This window comes from Mercenaria mercenaria, chromosome 1 (genome assembly GCF_021730395.1).
Source record: "Mercenaria mercenaria strain notata chromosome 1, MADL_Memer_1, whole genome shotgun sequence".
NCBI lineage: Eukaryota > Metazoa > Mollusca > Bivalvia > Venerida > Veneridae > Mercenaria > Mercenaria mercenaria.
The window spans coordinates 1,267,528-1,288,834 of NC_069361.1; the positions used below are offsets into that span (position 1 = coordinate 1,267,528).

Here is a 21,307-nt window from a genome sequence, read left to right on the forward strand (position 1 = left end):
TTTTTAACAAATGTCTATGTTTATTGCCTAACCAGAAAGCTGTGATGCCGACATTTCAAAGGTGCAGTGATTATCAAAGTGAGATGAAGTCATCCTTGTTTGCACGTGCCATAATGACAATTGTTTGATGTAAACATTAGATTTCTTTAATCAGCAGACATTTACTTTTGAGACGTTGTGAAAATTGCTTTTAATTTAAACTAATGAATTAACTGGTTTGACCAGTTGGGATCTTTAATAAGGATTAAGAGGTAATCGCGATGAGACAGTATAAATATTAACTTCTTGGGGGAAAGCATCATTTGTTCAAAATGTCAGATCAAAATGCTGTCAGTCCTCTAGGAAAGAAACGTAGTACAAAAAAGAAACTTGACTCAAAAGCATTTGAGGTTGGTATCATTTTTATTCTTCGAAAAACTGAAAACTTTGATAAACACGAACTGTACGGAATCGTGTACGCGTAAATTGCCGACAGCGTATACACGGCATCAAGGAAACAGTTCTGATTTTTCATTAAATCTTTTCGTAATGTGTACTCATTTCGTCCATATACGTCCCTTCTCATAACTCGAATTTCGGTTATCTCGAAATAAAAAGCATGGTCCCTTGAAATTCGAGATACCAAGTTTCGACTGTACTTGAAAAAGTAGTCCGTCAGTTGCATTGACGGTATAAACATGTATTGACTGAATAAACCTCAAGTTTACACGGCAGGCAGATATCGGCCTGATAAATGCATAGTGGTAGGATAAATTGCTATATACTGTCTCTCCAACAAAGAGCAAGAAACAAAGCTGCAATTTTGCCTATCTGCAGGCTCCTAGCAAACACATAATTACATTCTTTCACATTCTGAAAAATTAATGGAGTTTCAAATGTTTCTTGACATACCAGTATATCATGTATCACCAAATAAGTTCATTTCATTAATTTAATTCCTTTTTTAACATCAAACAAATTTGAATCAATCAAATTCAGGTTTGAACAGGCAAATGTGATTTTTTTTGGTGTTGACTAGAACTTGCAATGTATCTTAGAACTGTCACTACTGGATAATTACTATATGCATAATAAGCAGCATGGTCAAGGTTAATCTTACTTTAAGAACAGAAAGGGTCAAGGTTGAAAGTCAGGATCCAACTTGAAACCTCAATTCTTGTGCTCTCCCTACTGAGCTAACTAGGTAATTGTAACAAGAGCTGTCTAATGGCAGCATGCTCAACTACTTGAAACCCTTCCATATAATACTAGCTTATATACAAAAGCTTTAAAAACATACACCTCACACAAAATCTGAACTAACTAGGGTTATCTGGTATCTTCCTCAACCAGTAAAGCTAGAAAGTCCTTATATTATGACCTTAGCCAAAAACGGGACTTGAACAGCAAAGCTAGAAAGTCCTTATAATATGACCTTAACCAAAAACGGGACTTGAACAGCAAAGCTAGAAAGTCCTTATATTATGACCTTAGCCAAAAATGGGACTTGAACAGCAAAGCTAGAAAGTCCTTATATTATGACCTTAGCCAAAAACGGGACTTGAACAGCAAAGCTAGAAAGTCCTTAAATTATGACCTTAGCCAAAAACGGGACTTGAACAGCAAAGCTAGAAAGTCCTTAAATTATGACCTTAGCCAAAAACAAGCCTTGAACAGCAAAGCTAGAAAGTCCTTAAATTATGACCTTAGCCAAAAACAAGACTTGAACAGCAAAGCTAGAAAGTCCTTAAATTATGACCTTAGCCAAAATCAGGACTTGATAAATTTTAATTACCTCCTTCTTCTGTTCATCATCTGACATTTGCTCTTGTGGTTTCTTTTTCTTTTTCCTTTCTTCAATCTTTTTCTTCTTTTTCTCTTTCTTCTTTTGTAGATAATCTTCCCAAACTGTGCTATCTTTTGACTGCTTCTTTTTCTTCACAATTTTTTCAGTAGCTTCTCTCAATCCTTCAATATAAGTAAAACATTCTTACAAAGAACTGAAAATAAGGAAGAAAATAATTTCAATTTATGTGGAATTTTGCTTATGATGTACAGCTCTTTGGCTCACTGCAGAAGTATCTACACATACAACAGGAAGACAAAATGCAAAACATAAGGAAGAACATCCATCCCGTCTATGATAATTATAAAGATGTAAAATTTACCGAGGAGTAAATAAAATAATTAAATATCTGTATGTTGAAACTACACTAAAAAGGAAAAATTATGAGAAACAACATGTCAAAATACCAGGAAAAGTTTAAATGAAGGGTTTAATACCTACCAGTTTCTGTCCAATTTGGATCTTCATCAGGATAGTAATTTTATATTAGGTTTAGGTTTGCAGTGTTTTGTATCATCTTAATTCTGATACTGCAAAATGAAATGCTATTCAGTTTAAATTTCTTTAGAGGTAAACTTTCATACCTGGTTCCCAGCTAATCTCCATCTCAATATCATGTTTTTTCTTGCTCTCTTGAGAATCTAGGTCAGTAAGAAGCTGTTTGTATTTATCCAATTTTTTATCGTCATCTGATTCACCTCCACTGTCTTCATCTTCTTCATTGTTTCCAAATATTGCACTATAGTCTGGTCCTACAAAGATTAAATGACCATGTTTCATAAAGATCAAGTACAGAACATAGTCTTAAAGAATGTTTCTATAATTTGATCTAGTGACAAAGTTTCTGAACCCAGATTACCAGGTTTCAAACATGACTAAGTTTAATAACAAGAGCTGTCACAGGAGACAGTGCGCTCGACTATTTCGATGAAGATATTGCACAATAGCTTGAGTCTGTGTCAAAAATATTAAGTTATAAGAGAGATAAAGATTAAGTGTATCAAAGACTAAATAAGTATAATTCTAAGCAAAAAGGGGGCATAATTTATAAAATATGGTGCAAGAGTTACACACCTTGTATCATATGATGTGGGTGATGATGTGGAACAACTACTTCAAGCTTGAATCAAATCCATTTAGTTATTACTTAAAGATATAGTGAAAATGCATCAAAATTAACCTTAAATTCTATGTAAAAGGTGGCATAATTAATGAAAATTGGTGCCAGAGTTATGCACTTAGTGTCATATGATGTGGGTGATAACATGGTTTGAATCAAATCCATTCAGTAATAATTGAGATAGAGTGAAAGAGCATCAAAACTTTAACCTGAAATTCTAAGTAAAAAGGGGAGATAATTCATCAAATGTTGGTGCAAGAGTTATAGCTCTTGTGTCATATGATGTGAGTGATGATGTTGAACAACTATTTGAAGTTTGAATCAAATCCATTTAGTAATAACTGAGATAGAGTGAAAGTGCATCAATACTTTAACCTGAAATTTTAAATAAAAGTGGGGGATAATTCTTTAATATTGGTACCAGAGTTATGGACCTTGTGTCATATGATGCAGGAGATGATGTGGAACAACTACTTTCAGTTTGAATCAAATCCATATAGTAATAATTAAGATAGAGTGAAAGTGCATCAAAACTTTAACCTGAAATTCTAAGTAAAAAGGGGGAATAATTCATGAAATATTGGTGTGAGAGTTATGGCCCCTGTACCATATAATGTGGGTGATGATGGGGAATACCTATTTTAAGTTTGAAACAAATCCATCAAGTAATTACAGAGATAAGGAGAAAAAATAGAAAGTGTAAAGAAAACTTTAACCAAGGTGGGGACGTCGAAGGACGCCGACGCCGGGTTGAGTAGAATAGCTCTCCATATACTTCGTATAGTCGAGCTAAAAATCAGGTAGAAAATATGGCCTCCACAGTGTGAACAATTTTTTTTCTATTATTTGACCTAACGACCTAGTTTATGACCATAGATGACCCAGTATCTAATTTGTAAGATATTTTCATCAAGATTGGGCTAAAATTGAGACCTCTACAGTGCTAAAGAACTAACTGAAGACACTGGACCATCTACCTACAGTAATAGCTCAACCAGAACCTTTTGTTCAAGTGAGCTAAAAATGATAAATATTACCAGAACCAAAATACAACCACACAGTGTTTGGTTAAGGAACCATGCTACACTATACCAAAGTATAGCCAGTACAAGGCGGTCAGTGAAACAAGAGGACCATGATGGTCCTGAATCGCTCACCTCTTCCCACATGACCCAGTTTTGAGTATGACGTCGTTTTTTTCTATTATTTGACATAGTGAACTAGTTTTTGAGCTCATGTGACCCAGTTTTGAACTTGACCTAGATATTATCAAGATAAAAATTCTGCCCAATTTTCATGAAGATCCATTGAAAAATATGGTCTCTAGAGAGGTCACAAGGTTTTTCGATTATCTGACCTATTGACCTAGTTTTCAAAGGTACATGACCCTGTTTTAAATTTTATATAGATATCATCAAGGTGAACATTCTCACTAATTTTCATGAAGATCTCATGAAAAATATGGCCTCTAGAGAGGTCACAAGGTTTTTCTATTTTTATACCTACTGGCCTAGTTTTGGACCGCATGTGACCCAGTTTCGAAACTGACCTAGATATCATAAAGGTGAACATTCAGATCAATTTTCATGAAGATCCGTTGAAAAATATGGCCTCTAGAGAGGTCAAAAGATTTTAATAATTTTAGACCTACTGACCTAGTTTCTGACCGCAGTTGACCAAGCTTTAAACTTGACCTAGATATCATCAAGATGAACATTTAGACCAACTTTCATACAGATCCCATGAAATTATGGCCTCTAGAGAGGTCACAAGGTTTTTTTATTATCTGACCTACTGACCTAGTTTTTTAAGGCATGTGACCCAGTTTCAAAACTGACCTGGATATCATCAAGGTGAACATTCCGACCAATTTTTATGGAGATCCATTCACAAGTATGGCCTCTAGAGAGGTCACAAGGTTTTTCTATTTTTAGACCTACTGACCTAGTTTTTGACCGCACATGACCCTGTTTCAAACTTGACCTAGATATCATCAAGTTGAACATTCAGACCAATTTTCATACAGATCCCATGAAAAATATGGCCTTCAAAGAGGTCACTAGGTTTTTCTATTATTTGACCTACTGACCTAGTTTTTAATGGCATGTGACCCACTTTCGAACTTGATCTAGATATCATCAAGGTGAACATTCAGACCAACTTTCATACAGATCCCATGAAAAATATGGCCTCTAGAGGGGTCACAAGGTTTTTCTATTATTTGACCTACTGACCTAGTTTTTGATGGCACATAACCAACTTTCGAACATGACCTAGATATCATCAAGATAAACATTCTGACCAACTTTCATGAAGATCTCACATAACCCACATTCGAACTTGACCTAGATATCATCAAGGTGAACATTCTGACCAACTTTCATGAAGATCTCATGAAATATATGGCCTCTAGAGAGGTCACAAGGTTTTTCTATTTTTAGACCTACTGACCTAGTTTTTGACCGCACGTGACCCTGTTTCGAACTTGATCTAGATATCATCAAGGTGAACGTTCTGACCAATTTTCATGAACATCTTGTGTAATATATGGCCTCTAGAGAGGTCACAAGTTTTTTCTATTTTTAGACCTACTGACCTAGTTTTTGAAGGCACGTGACCCAGTTTCGAACTTGACCTAGATATCATCAAGGTGAACATTCTGACCAATTTTCATGAAGATCTCATGAAACATATGGCCTCTAGAGAGGTCACAAGGTTTTTCTATTTTTTGATCTACTGACCTAGTTTTTGAAGGCACGTGACCCAGTTTCGAACTTGACCTAGATATCATCAAGATGAACATTCTGACCAACTTTCATAAAGATCCCATGAAAAATGTGACCTCTAGAGTGGTCACAAGCAAAAGTTTTACGGAAGGACGGACGCACGCACGCACGCAGTGACAGACGACGGACACCGCGCGATCACAAAAGCTCACCTTGTCACTTTATGATAGGTGAGCTAAAAACAAGAGCTGTCAGTGGACAGCACGCTCGACTATTCTCAGTGCTTGATAGTATAATTTAGTATAATACAGTGAAACACCTATCGCTCGAGCATCGATGACTCGAGTACCCGGGCTCGCTCGAGCAATTCATGTGGTCCCGGCCGATTTCCTTCTATTTTCTATGTGAAATTACCATGGCTGGGTCGAGCATCGATAACTCGATCGCTCGAGCATGACACCTGGTCCCCTGTGTATTAATTTACTATTTGCTTCTTCTGGCAAACTCGAGCAGAGGTGTCAACATTTTTCACACCTTCGGTGGTCAGAATATATTTGTTAATTAAAAATTTTCACACGCCTTGATAATTGTGTGGGCTATTCCACGACTATCCTAAAGGTTTGTTTGACGGTTTATTTGATCTGATTAATGACATTAATTATTGATAAAAGGTTGAAGAAAAGTTCTACTGATCAAATATCGATCAATTATTGATCTTCTCGATTCCGCAGAAAAGAAGTTTTAAGTAATCAATAATTGATCGTTATGAAATATTAGTATTTTAATCAGCAGTTGTTTACATGCAAATGAAGGAAATGATATAGACTTTTCATAAAATTGAGACGATAAGTTTGATATGCATTTGCTGATAAATGAAAATAAAAAGTCCTAGTTGCTTCTTCATATGTGCCATTTACAAATTACTTATTGAAACGTCTATCATAGATAATGTTCATAATACGTTTTTTTTTAATGTCACAAGTATGTTGTTATTACGCATCACCGTTTACTCTGCAAATGATCCCGATGACAATTGGTAAAACAAAATTCTATTTTCTACTTATGTTGGTCAATGTTCGGGTCGCTCGAAACCATGGATAACTCGAGCATTTTGCTCATCCCCTTGCGACCTCGAGCGAGCGGTGTTTTACTGTATAAGCAATGAGTAAAACTTTAACATTACAATAAGCATATTCTCAGTTTGAAAAGGGGCCTTAATTCAGTCAAAATGCTCGAAAGAGTTGCCTCCTCCTTTTTACAGACTGGGGTCATGATGGTAAACAAGTATGCAAAATATCAAAGCAATATCTGAATGGACTTTGAAAATATTTGGGGTGGTACGCAAACTTTAACATTTATTCTAAGTCAAAAAGGGGCAATAATTCAGTCAAAATGCTTGATAGAGTTGCCTCCTCCTTTTTACAGACTTGGGTCATGATTGTAAGCAAGTATACTAAATCAGGGAATTACACAAAGACGTGTTTGGAGAAAGATAAATATACAGTACAATACACGTGATACAAGTTACTTTTTGGGGGAAGTTTTAAAAGTAAATAGGATATTCTAAGCAACTATAACTTATCTACAAAAGGACACCGTAGTGAGATATAAGGACAGAAAAAGTATGAGTCTGGCGAGTAATGGCACTTTGACAACAGAACATGAATACTGTAGTTATAGGCTAAAAATTTATTTCATGCTTAAAATGATTACAATGTTACATTCCCATATTACAGTGAAAGTTTGTACAAAGTTGATTAAATATCCTTCAAAGCAATTATAAATAACTGACCATAAAAAAAGATAAAATCTTCGACCTGTAAGTAGGATCTCGACCTTTGAGCTAGATATCTTAGTTATGCACATGAATGTTTTTGCCATTTTTTAAAAAAATATCTATATATGTATACAAAGATACACAAGTTACAGACTGAACAAACAAGAGGGTCACTGACCCTAAAGCGCTCACCTGTGTACAAGGCTTCAGGTGTGTTGGTGTACCGTAATGGTACAAGTATAAAGTTAGGTTTCCTCTATGTTAGCCTATATTATAAACATGTCACACACATTTTTGGGCATAATTTGAAAAACTAGAAAATGCTTTTGTAAAAAAGCGCATGTCTCCCCCAATGCAAAGTCCTATAGGCAAGAAGTCAGTAGGGGTCAGGAGCAAAAGTCAAAGAGAGACTGATGGTTAGCTGCAATAGGGATCATCTACTTGGCATGTCCAGTCATTCTGCTAAATTTCAACACTCTTGGCCTAGTGGTTCTCAAGTCACTGTTCAGGCTCCTGTGATCTTGACCTTTGATCAAGTGACCTCAAAATAAATAGGGGTCATCTACTCTGCATGTCCAATCATCCTATTAAGTTTCAACATTGTAGGTCAAGTGGTTCTCAAGTTATTTCCAAACAAGAGCTCGTCGAACACGAAATGCCCCCCTTGATGCATTCAGTAATTGCACAAGGAACAGAAATTATATGCTCACTGTAAACAAAAGTTCTACCATTCTGGTTTAATCTGACCTTGACCTTTAACCTATTAACCTAACAAGAGATTACAGATTGATCTTGGCGCCATCCACTGAGCCATTTTTGAATGTTCCAAATTTCAAGACTAGCTCAAGGTCAAAATCAAGGTCAAATTTCATTTAGGTACAAAACAATGTGTATGTGGTCCAAATTTGAAAGCGGTGGCTTGAGAAATGTGAAAGCAGGTCACTAGATCAATTTCAAGGTAAGGTTCATTTCGGTAAACAGAACTATGCATGTGCTTCAAATCTGGAGGCTGTAGCTTGAGAAATGTGAAAGTAGGTAATAGATAAAAATCAATTTCAATTCAGAACACAAAAATATGCATGCAATCCAAATTTGAAGCCTGTACCTTCAAAAATGTGAAGGTAGGTCACTCTCAAGATCAAAGTTCATTTCGGTACACAAAACTATGCATGTGGTTCAAATTTGAAGGCTGTAGCTTGAGAAATGTGAAAGTAGGTCACTAGGTCAAAATCAAGGTCAAATTTTATTTCGGAACACAAAACTATGCAAGTTGTCCAAATTTAAAGCCTGTATCTTCAGAAATGAGAAAGTAGGTCACTAGGTCAATCTCAAGATCAAAGTTCATTTCAGTACACAAAAGTACGCCTGTGGTTCAAATTTGAAGGCTGTAGCTTGAGAAATGTGTAAGTAGGTCACTAGGTCAAAATCAAGGTCAAATTTTATTTTGGAACAAAAAACTATGCATGTGGTCCAAATCTGAAGCCTGTACCTTCAAAAATGTGAAAGTAGGTCACTAGGTCAATAACAAGGTCAAAGTTTTTTTCAGTACACAAACCTATACATGTGGTCCAAATTTGAAGGCTGTAGGTACAGAAATGTGAAAGTAGGTCACTAGGTCAAGATCAAGGTCAACTCCGGTCAAGGTTCATCTTGCCACTCAAAACTATACATGTGGTCCAAATTTGAATGATGTAAGTTATAGACATGAAGATTCTAAGTTTTTCCCTATATAAGTCTATATGAACCATTTGACCTCTGAGGCAGGGCCATATTTGACCCGAGAGGGATAACTTGAACAAACCTGGTAGAGAACCACTAAATGATGCTACATTACAAAATACCAAAGCCATAGACTTTGTGGTTTGGACAAGAAGATTTTCAAGGTTTTTCCCTATATAAGTATATGTAAACCATGTGACCCCCAGGGCGGAGCTATATTTGACCCTAGGGGAATAATTTGAATAATCTTAGTAGAGGATCACTAGATGATGTCATATACAAAATATCAAAGCCCTAGGCCCTGTGGTTTTGGACAAGAGGTTTTTCAAAGTTTTTTCCTATATAAGTCTATATTAACCATGTGACCCTAGTGGTGGGGCCATATTTGACCCCAGGGAAATAATCTGAACAATCTTGGTAGAGGACCACTAGATTTTGCTACATACCAAATATCAAAGCCCTAGGCCCTATGTTTTGGACAAGAAGATCAGAAACCATTTAACTGTTCCTGGCCAATGTGACCTTGACCTTTGACCTAATGACCTCAAAATCAATAGGGGTTATCTGCTGGTCATGGCCAACCTAACTACCAATTTTCCTGACACTAGGCCCAAGCGTTCTTATGTTATTGCCTGGAAACCATTTTACTGTTCCTGGTCACTGTGACCTTGACCTTTGACATACTGACCTCAAAATCAATAGGGGTCATCTGCTGGTGATGACCAACCTCCCTATCAACTTTCATGATCCTAGGCCCAAGCGTTCTTGAGTTATCATCCGGAAACGGATAGGTCTACATTCCGACCGACCGACAGACCGACCGACCGACCTACCGACCGACATCTGCAAAACAATATACCCCTCCTTTTTCAAAGGGGGGCATAAAAATGATTTTACATGAACAGGCCACTGTGACCTTGACCTTTAATAGACTGACCCCAAAATCAATAGGGGTCATCTACTCTGCATGTTCAATCATCCTATGAAGTGTCAACATTCTGGGTCAAGTGGTTCTCAAGTTATTGATCGGAACTGGTTATCAATTTTCAGGCCCGTGACCTTGACCTTTAACGGAGTGACCCCAAAAACGATAGGGGTCATTTACTCTGCATGAACAATCATCCTATGAAGTTTCAACATTCTGGGCCGAGAGGTTCTCAAGTTATTGACTGGAAATGGTTTTCCATGTTCAGGCCACTGTGGCCTTGACCTTTAACAGAGTGACCCTAAAATCGTTATGGGTCATCTACTCTGCATGACCAATCATCCTATGAAGTTTCATCATTCTGGGTTAAGTGGTTCTCAAGTTACTGACCGGAAATGGTTTTCAATGTTCAGGCCCCTGTGACCTTGACCTTTCAGAGAGTGACCCCAAAATCGTTAGGGGTCATCTACTCTGCATGACCAATCATCCTATTAAGTTTCAACATTCTGGGTCAAGTGGTTCTCAAGTTACTGACCGGAAATGGTTTTCAATGTTCAGGCCCCTGTGACCTTGCCCTTTAATGGAGTGACCCCAAAAACAATAGGGGTCGTCTACTCCAGCAGCCCTAAACCCTATTAAGTTTGAAGGTTCTAGGTCAAATGGTTCTCCAGTTATTGTTGGAAATGTAGTGTGACATACGGACAGACGGACGGAAGGACAGATGGACGGACAGGGCAAAAACAATATGTCTCCTGGGGGAGACATAGTTATGGTAGATAGTACACCTTGATATCATATGCCAAATATCAAGTCTCTAGCTATTATTGATTCAGAGAAGAAGATTTTCAAAGTTTCTTATATATAAGCCTAAAGTAAGTACATGTCACACACAGAGGCATGGCCATTTTTGACCTTAGGGCAATAATTTGGACAATTATGGTAGAGAGTCATTTCCCTTGTATCATATGCCAAATATCAAAGCTCTAGAGAAAATGATTTTTAAAGTCTGATAGCAGAAAACCTATTTCTAACCAAAAAGACCTGTATGTTGAATAAATCCAAACCATTTGAACAACTTTGAAAGAGGGCTACCCAGAGATCATTTGTGTAAAGTTTTATCAAAATCCATTCAGTGGTTTTGGAGGAGATGTTGTTTAAAGAAATTGTTGATGAAAAGTAACCATGCCCTCTGGTGGCCAGGTTTTTTAACGAATCAAAATTATTTGAATAATATTTGTAGAGGGTCACACAAAGACCATTTGTGTGAAATTATTTTAAAATTGGGCTAACAGTTTTATACAAAAACGATTTTCTAAGTTTCTACTATATACATATCCTAGTCTACGCGCATACATTTAGACGGGGTGACCCCTGCACGTGACCCCTGACTATCTACGAATCAAAATACAGCTTCCGTTTTCAAGTTTAGCATTTCTACTTTCATTTTCTTTACTTCCGGAAATAGCTGAAGGTCGAGTGACGTCATTTTCTGTGTTGTCAAAAACATATATATGCCTGGTGAGATTGCATAAGTATGTGCTGGCCGTCCTAAGGATATAGGGGAAAGTGACCACGCCCCCTGGCAGCCATGTTTTTTGATGAACTGGAATAATTTGAACAATCTTGGTAGAGGGTCACAAAAGGACCATTTGTGTAAAATTATTTTAAAATCGGGTCAGCAGTTTCAAACAAGATGTTTTAAATTTCAACTATATACATATAGGGAAAAGTGACACGCCCCCTGGCGGCCATGTTTTTTGACAAATTGGTATAATTTGAACAATCTTGGTAAAGGGTCACACATGGCCCATTTGTGTAAAATTATTTTAAAATCGGGCCAGCAGTTTCACACAAGAATTTTCAATTTTCCACTATATACATATAGGGAAAAGTGACCACGCCCCCAGTGGCAGCCATGTTTTTTGACGAATCAAAATAATTTGAACAATCTTGGTAGAGGGTCACACAAGAACCATTTGTGTGAAATTATTTTAAAATCAGGCCAGCAGTTTTACATAAGAAGATTTTTTTAATTTCCACTATATACATATAGGAACTAGAGCTATCACTAAAGGTGATGAATGTACCCCCCGCATGCACTGACACAGTACATTGCAATTTGACGCACACAAGATTGCATAATTATGTGGACTGTATGTATATAGACTCTATGTATACAGTATAGTAACAAAAAACAAAGTCCCATAACTATGCAGAATATTTATCTAAAAGAATATAACATGCACCATGCACAACTAGGGTTGGTACTGATCACTTGTGTGAAGTTTCATTAAATTGTGTGCAAGGGTTTGGTAGATTAGGCACGCACAAGATTGCATATGCAGACTGTATGTACATAGTATGTTAACAAGAAACAAAGTCCCATAACTCTGCAATTTTTGTCGCTGAAAGAACCTAACATGTCCCATGCACAACTACTGTTGTTACTGATCACTTGTGTGAAGTTTCATTAAATTTTGTCAAGGGGATGAGGAGAGATGGTGCGCACAAGATTGTGTCTATGTATATAGTATAGTAACAAAACAACAAAGTCCCATAACTCTGCAAAACATTTTTCTGAAAGAACCTAACATACCCCATGCACAACTACTGTTGTTACTGATCACTTCTGTGAAGTTTCATTAAATTGTGTCAAGGGGATGAGGAGAGATGGTGCGCACAAGATTGTGTCTATGTATATAGTATAGTAACAAAAAAACAAAGTTCCATAACTCCGCAATTTTTTTTTCTAAAAGAACCTAACATGCCCCATGCACAACTACTGTTGGTACTGATTACTTGTGTGAAGTTTCATTAAATTGTGTCAAGGGGATGAGGAGAGATGGTGCGCACAAGATTGTGTCTATGTATATAGTATAGTAACAAAAAACAAAGTCCCATAACTCTGCAAAAAAAAATTCTAAAAGAACCTTACATGCCCCATGCACAACTACTATTGTTACTGATCACTTGTGTGAAGTTTCATCAAATTCTGTCAAGGGGATAAGGAGAGATAATGCGCACAAGATTGCGTCTACAGACAGACGGTCAGACGGACAGACAGACAACCTGAAACCAGTATACCCCCCTTACAACTTTGTTGTCGGGGGGTACAAAAAGTGACCACGCCCCTGGCGGCCATGTGTTTTAACGAATCGGAATAATCTGAATAATTTTGGTAGAGGGTCGCACAAGAACCATTTGTGTGAAATTATTTTAAAATCGGGCCAGCAGTTTACATAAGATTTTTAAAGTTTCGACTATATACATATATGGAAAAGTGACCACGCCCCCTGGCGGCAATGTTTTTTTGACGATTCAGTATGTGAAAATCTTGGTAGAGGATGAAATATGGCATTTGTGTGATATTATTTCAAAATCGGACCATCAGTTTAGGAGATGTCATTTGAAGTTTTTTCTATTTTTAGTTCTTGCATCCCCTATGTGCAACCAAGCAGAACAGTTTGAATACCTTTGGTAGAGGACCACCCAAGGAACATCATGGCCAAGTTTCATCAAAATCCATTCAGTGGTTTTGGGAGAGATGTCGATTAAACACAATTGTTGACGACGGACGGACAACTTGACGGGCACAGCGTGATCACAATAGCTCACCACGAGCACAAAAGTGCTCAGGTGACCTAAACAAGAGCTGTCAGTTGACAGCGTGCTCGACTATTCTCAGTGCTTGATAGTATAATACAAGAGCACCGCCTTGCGGGTGCTGACGCTCATCTGATTTTTTTTGTATAATAGAAATATTGTCCTACCCATGATTTTCTAAGTCTAAAAAGGGCCATCACTCTTGCAAAAAGCAGGATAGAGTTATGTTTCTTGATGTACAGTGTCCACTTATGATGGTGAAAAACTGTTGCAAGTTTTAAAGCAATAGCTTTGATAGTTTATGAGAAAAGTTGACTTAAACATAATATTCAACCAATAAAATGATTTTTCTAAGTCCAAAAGGGGCAATAATTATTGCAAAAAGCAGGATGGAGTTATGTTGCTTGCTGTACAGGGTCAGCTTATGATGGTGAACAAGAGTTGCAAGTTTTAAAGCAATAGCTTTGATAGTTTAAGAGAAAAAGTTGACCTTAACATAAAACTTAACAAAGAAATCTGATATTTTCTAAGTCCAAAAGGGGCCATAAATCTTGCAAAAAGCAGGATGGAGTTATGTTTCTTGCTGTACAGGGTCAGCTTATGATGGTGAACAAGTGTTGCAAGTTTTAAAGGAATAGCTTTGATAGTTTAGGATAAAAGCTGACCTAAACATAAAACTTAACCAAGAAAACTGATTTTCTAAGTCCAAAAGGGGCAATAATTCTTGCAAAAAGCAAGATGGAGTTATGTTTCTTGATGTACAGGGTCTGCTTATGATGGTGAACAAGTATTCCAACTTTCAAAGCAAAAGCTTTGATAGTTTAGGAGAAAAGTTGACCTAAACATAAAACTTAACCAAGAAATCTGATATTTTCTAAGTTCAAAAGGGGCCATAAATCTTGCAAAAAGCAAGATGGAGTTATGTTTCTTGCTATACAGGGTCAGCTTATGATGGTGAACAAGTATTCCAAGTTTCAAAGCAACAGCTTTGATAGTTTAGGAGAAAAGCTGACCTAAACATAAAACTTAACCAGGCAACGCCGACGCAGACGCCGACGCCGACAACCGCTCAAGTGATGACAATAACTCATCATTTTTTTTCAAAAAATCAGATGAGCTAATAAGCTATGAGTAAAACTTTAACATTACAATAAGCATATTCTAAGTCAAAAAGGGGCCATAATTCAGTCAAAATGCTTGATAGAGTTGTCTGCTCCTGTTACAGACTTGGGTCATGATGGTAAACAAGTATGCAAAATATGACAGCAATATCTCAATGGACTTTGAAAATATTTGGGGTGGTACGCAAACTTTAATATTTGTGTGATGCTCACGCTCACGCCGGGGCGAGTAGGATAGCTCCCCTATTCTTTGAATAGTCGAGCTTAAAAAAATGAAAAGAAATCAATAACCTCTTAGTTCCACCCTGACCGAGGGCTAGGGGTTTAGGTCACACATGTAAAACATCAATTCCCACAAAAGTAATAAATGCAAACACTTTAACCACTATAGGTGACCTTGGCCTTTTCACTAGGGGTCTAAGTTATGCACGCAGAACAATTATGGTGAATGTTTGTACTTGAATATTCATCCATTCATACAAAAATTATAGACTGAACATGAACAAGACACATCCTCTTGTTAGAAATTTTTTTCCCAGTTATACGGTTATCCATGCATGCATAATAAAGTTATAAAGTGGACAGAAAAATTTACCTTAACTCTTTGACATCTAAGTATAACCTCAACCTTAAAGTTATGGGTCTGAATTTTGCTTGCAACACATCATCCTGTTATGGTGGTTATTTGTGCCAGGTTATTTTAAAATCTCAAAATATCTACAAGTTATGAAACACACACCAGCACAACACCCACAAAAATGCATGCACCCAAGGACAGGGGTTATACGATATACACACACCTCCAACCCCAATTTTTATTTACTGGTAAGCACACATTCTATGAAAATATGGATTGGTGAATGATCAGACAAATTTTTGTGCAGATGGATGGACACAACACAATATCAATAAATCTCGCCACATACAGGAGACATAATTATATACCTTCTTCATCTGAGCTGGACGCCAAATAAGCTTTTAGGTCTTCCTCTTCTACTTCTTCTGCTTTGTTTGAGAATTGTTGAGATGTCAACTGCACACGTTCACGATCTGTTTCATCCCATGTCAGATCAACCTGTTTAACGATAATTGTGGATTACAATCTGAAGCAGTCATTTGTATCTACAGTCAAACCTGTGTTAAAGACAACCTCTGAACAGAGACCACCTGGCTCTAAAGACCACATGTTTTGTTTCCCATCTTAACATTTACAGTGTATTTTAACCTGTGAATAAAAACCACCCCCCAATAAAGACCACATTTTGGCTCTCCTAATGGCGGTCTTTATAGACAGGAAAAATCCCTTGAAAGGTTGTGAGTCATTTTAGGATTGTATGAGCAAGTCACAGAACATGCTCCATCCCTATGTACTTTTGGATGGCTTCCTCACATGAAGACTTACAGACTCAAAGCAAGGTTTAAAACACTCTCCGTGTGGGGCGAGTGATTTGAGTTAGCTACTTTAATCACTTGGCCATGCTGCTCCCTCTGTAGACTCAAGTCTTTTGGCAGCTTTGCCTTGGGATACTTAAGTTAACTGTTATAAAAACTACATGTATGTGTATTATAAAATACTGAACAAACCTTAGACTGTGAAAGTGCAGCATTAAAAAAGAATTGTGGTTTATAATTGGCTGGAACCTCTGTACATACACTGCTCACATCACCTTCATCAAACGTCTCCTCTTCTGGTACAAATCTGTTAGAATAAAACTAGACTTTAGTAGGGTATATCAGCTTGAAAACAATATATTAGAACCACTTTAGCATGCCTTTATGACATCTACTCTGTCTTATAAAGTCTTATAAAGTCAAAGGTTATTCACTGGAGGACTATTCTGAAAATTTTAGGGGTGCATCATAGATCCTTCAAATAAAATGCCAACAAACAAACAACTTGACACATGTCTATAGGACATTTGCCGGGGTGGGGTGGGGGGAGAGTAGTTTGGCAGGCACAAAAATGATTACTGTCAACTTAGGTTATCTTTAAAATTTGAAATATATGAATTCATTTTTGTGAAAAATCACAACACTTAATTAACACCATGAAATTTCCCGCTATTCACTACTTATGGGATTTTTTGTTGTTCTTTTAAACAAGTGTACATGAAAAAGGTGCTTGTTCTCATGAACAGTATGTTTTGTAGCACTCTCCACATGATAAACTTTATCTAGAAGGATCTAGTTTGACTGAACTTCTTTCATAAACCTATCATTGATATTATCTGAGATTTATATGCCGATGATATGTACAACTGGACTTCATACCAATCACTCCTTGGAAGTTTCACTGTAATCCAGCCAGGTGTTTTGAGAAGTGCAGACAAATAATGTGGACAGACATAGTTTGACAGTGAAGGCAAAAACAATATTAAGGCTCCTTTCAAATGTGGATGCATGATTACCATCTATGTTATCTTTAAAACTCGGAACTTATAAATTCATTTTGTCAACACTACAACAATTTAGGCCATAAAATTTCCCATTATTTACGGTAATGATTTGGGAATTTGTCTGAAGTGTTAAATGCTGTTTATTTTCCTGATGAAGTTGTAGTTCTCATGATCCATGGTTTCTATACCAAATACATTTCGTAATTGTACTTGTTACAGTATGTTCTTGTAGCAACCAGCAAATCAAGTGTCTCCAGTAAGATCTAATTTAGTTGAACTTGTTTCACATTTCAATTAACAATAACATGTTCTAACCTGAGATCGAGTTTTGTAGCACTTGACTCATACTCCATACCGTCACACTCCTTGTATATATGATCAGCTGTCTCCACAGTGTCACACTCTACCACAGCATAGTAATACTTCAGTCTGTTCAACTGGTACTCACGTAACTTCTCTCTGTGATATGTTGTACCTTCAAATAAAACCATACATTGTAATTATAGAGTATGCTTTACAAGATGGAGAACATGTTCTGCTGAATAAATAACAACAGTTACAAGGGAAGGCTCCTTTATATTTCTGACAGGTGTTGAATATTCACAACAAACTCACATCTAACTTACAGATTTTCTGCAATGATATGGTTGCTAGGTGTTACACCTTTGTGTGTCATCTGACTAAAAGTCTATTTATATCCATATATTTCTAAGTACTGTGTGAGTTACAGTAGAGTCCAACTTGTATTAATGGATCATCTAAAAGGTACAAATCTACATTAAAACATGTTTAGAAGTTTAAAAAATCACCTAAAACATATTATAAAAACATTGCAGTTGCCGAGTACTGGGTCCTCACATTTCAAAATACCTAGAACCAATCATCTGTGCATAGAATCATGGTCTATTTTGAAGGCAACATGTTTTCAGGTTTATGTCATGAAAAAAACATGCACAAAATTGTATCCTTTGGGACTTACATATAGATCTTTTATTATAAGTTTGACTGTACCTATCATTTGCTTTGACTGTTTTGATAATACATGATTTACACAATTTATAAAATACTGCTTATTAATGACATTATGAGTTAGTTGTAAGTCTTACAAACTGTGTGATGGTCATTATTGAGCATGTGCAGTAGATCTACGTAAGAGATGAAATCTTGATTTTATTACCTGTACTATGAAAATGGGAACAATGCAGCAAATGTTATACCAGCAATGAGAATATTCCAATACAATATTATATATCTCATCAGTTGACCTTAACCTCAACATTTTTTTTTGTTTTATTTTTTCAATTAAACATCACACTAGTACAATTCAAATCATATGGCAACTTTCTGTAATTAGATGGTGGAGGATGACCCCTTCTAGCATTGTTTCATACATCGGTGGGAACTGGGGTTGAACAACCACCCTTCTACAAGCCAGCATGGTGGCTTCCTGACATGAGGAATTCTACACCCAAAGCGAGCAGGGTTCAAATTTAGACAAGCATACAAGCTAAATGCTAGTGGAATTTTAAAATAGCTAGTGGGTTTGAAATGTACTAGCTAATTTCAGCTAGTCAATAATATAACAAGCAAATGTCTTCGGAGCTCTAGATTAATTGTTTTGAAGGTATACATTTTTCTTTATGAAAGGAATGTTATCATTTATGTTTATGATATTTAATTGCTAAACAAAAATGGCACAAGCTATTTTAAGTTAATAGAAAATATTTTTGTTTGTGACTGGCTATTAACAGAGATCAATCAGTACGTTTTGGCCAGTGAAATATTAATAGAGTAATTAAATATTATTAACTTTAGCAGGTAGCTTTTCATTTTAGCTAGTGATCAAAAAGGGCACTAGCTAATTTCAGCTAGTACAAACTATTGTTAAATTTGACCCCTGGCGAGGTTTTGAACCCACATCACTGAGGGGTTCTGAGCCAGCACCTTCAACCACTTGGCCCCGAAGGTCCCTAAAACTGCAAGAATGTAGAAATGTTTGGTCCCCCATAAGGAGAATATTTTATTACAATATCATATCTCTCATAAGCTGACTAACAATTCTCCTATTAAAATGGAGGCTATCACTAAAAGCGATACATATCCCCAAATGCCAATTTGAAGCAGTTGTGGTCATAATTGTTGAACTTCAAGTGTGACCTTGCCTTTGTAACTAATGACTTGCGTTCTGTACTGTATGGATAATGTTAACAGTTGATGTTAATTTTAACAAGGCAGTCTGAAAGACAGCTAAATCCCCCGCCACTGCTATGGATAGTGAAAGGGTAAACCTTTGATTTTAGCTGTGACCTTGACCTTGAACTGACAAGGCTGATTCATGAATTCTGCACAACGTCTTGATAAGGTGATCATTTGACCAAAGTTTCATGAAAATCCTTCAAGGGGTTTAGGAGATACAGAGCTGAAACCTTTGACCTTCCGTTGTGACCTTGACCTTGAGTTGACATGGCTGACTCATGAGTTCTTGATGAGGTGATCATTTGACCCAAGTTTGATGAAAATCCTTCAAGGGGTTAAGGAGATACAGAGTGGACACCAAATGGAAGGCTCAAACCTTCGACCCTTAGTTGTGACCTTGACCTTGAGCTGGCATGGTTGACTCATAATTTCTGCACATCGTTCTGATGAGGTAATCATTTGACCTAAGTTTTATAAAATTCCTTCAAGGGGTTTAGGAGATATAGAGCGGACACGAAATGGAAGGCTCAAACCTTTGACCTTCAGTTGTGACCTTGGCCTTGAACCGACAAGGTTGACTCATGGGTTCTGCACATCATCTTGATGAGGTGATCATTTGACCCAAGTTTTATAAAATTCCTTCAAGGGGTTTAGGAGATATAGAGAGGACACAAAATGGCAGGCTCAAACATTTGACCTTGAGTTGTGACCTTGACCTTGAACCGACAAGGTTGACTCATGGGTTCTGCACATCGTCTTGATGAGGTGATCATTTGACCCAAGTTTCATGAAAATCCTTCAAGGGGTTTAGGAGATATGGACCGGACACGATTTTGTTACGGACGGAAGGATGGACAGACGGACGGACGGAAGGACTGACGCAGACCATTCCTATAATCCCTCCGCCACGGCGGGGGATTAAAAATTCATTCAATTGGTTTAGAAGATATAGAGTGGATATGTCGGGAGTGGATATGTCATTAAACTACTTGATGAGACAAAACAACTGATGCTAGTTTCATGAAAATAGAAATGGTAAGGAGTTGACACACATTATAAACTATCTGATTTTTGACTTAGACTGACCTTTCCGTTGGACTTCAAGACCTGACTGTACATTCTGAGTGAGGTAAACATTTATTTTTAGTTTTATCTAAAAGTGATTATGATAATGCAGAGCAGAAATGAAGATAAGCTTTCTGATATTTAACCTTAGGTGTGACCTGATCTTCGACCTAGTGACCTCTGTGTGCTCTATATGCTGATCTTCGACCTAGTGACCGCTGTGTGCTCTACGTGCTGATCTTCGACCTAGTGACCGCTGTGTGCTCTACGTGCTGATCTTCGACCTAGTGACCGCTGTGTGCTCTACGTGCTGATCTTCGACCTAGTGACCGCTGTGTGCTCTATGTGTTGTCTTGATGAGGTTAACAAATGATGCTAGTTTTATGTAAACAATACCAGCAGTGGTGAAGATAAGGAGCAGAAACTACGGATGGATGCTGGACAGACAGACCAAGGGCAATGTGTGACTGATCAAATGAGTGACTCACAAATTTTACAAACCTTCTTCATTAACTAAATCTTCTTCTTCCTCATCACTGTCTAATTTGAGCTCTTTTAGTTCTCTAGGTCCATGTTTCAGTTCTTCTGCCATACGCTCCTTACCAAACTCTGACGGGTAAACCTGAAAATACATAAATATACAGTGTAAAACAACTAGATATCTGGCCGCAGGACACTGGTGCCCCAATATCCTGTCACGGTACATAGTTCATAGTTCTATGATTCTAAGTGAATATTTTTTAAGATACATGCAACACAAACTTTTATGCACATTATGTGTATTTTTCACTAAGTCAAGAACCGTAAGTCTGGTTTGGTTGAGTGAAAACACAA

General features: G+C 37.1%; 1 protein-coding gene across 1 annotated transcript in view; it reads right to left on the bottom strand.

The window, feature by feature from the left end:
• LOC123524835 (ESF1 homolog) overlaps positions 1-21,307 on the bottom strand; it is a 47,219-nt gene that overhangs the window by 12,940 nt on the left and 12,972 nt on the right. The window contains exons 5-10 of the mRNA XM_053537737.1: positions 20,975-21,095; positions 17,528-17,687; positions 16,401-16,515; positions 15,762-15,891; positions 2,410-2,577; positions 1,775-1,947 (exon numbers count right to left, since the gene is read on the bottom strand). Coding sequence (XP_053393712.1) covers positions 1,775-1,947; positions 2,410-2,577; positions 15,762-15,891; positions 16,401-16,515; positions 17,528-17,687; positions 20,975-21,095 — 867 coding nt within the window. The remainder of the gene's footprint in view (positions 1-1,774; positions 1,948-2,409; positions 2,578-15,761; positions 15,892-16,400; positions 16,516-17,527; positions 17,688-20,974; positions 21,096-21,307) is intronic.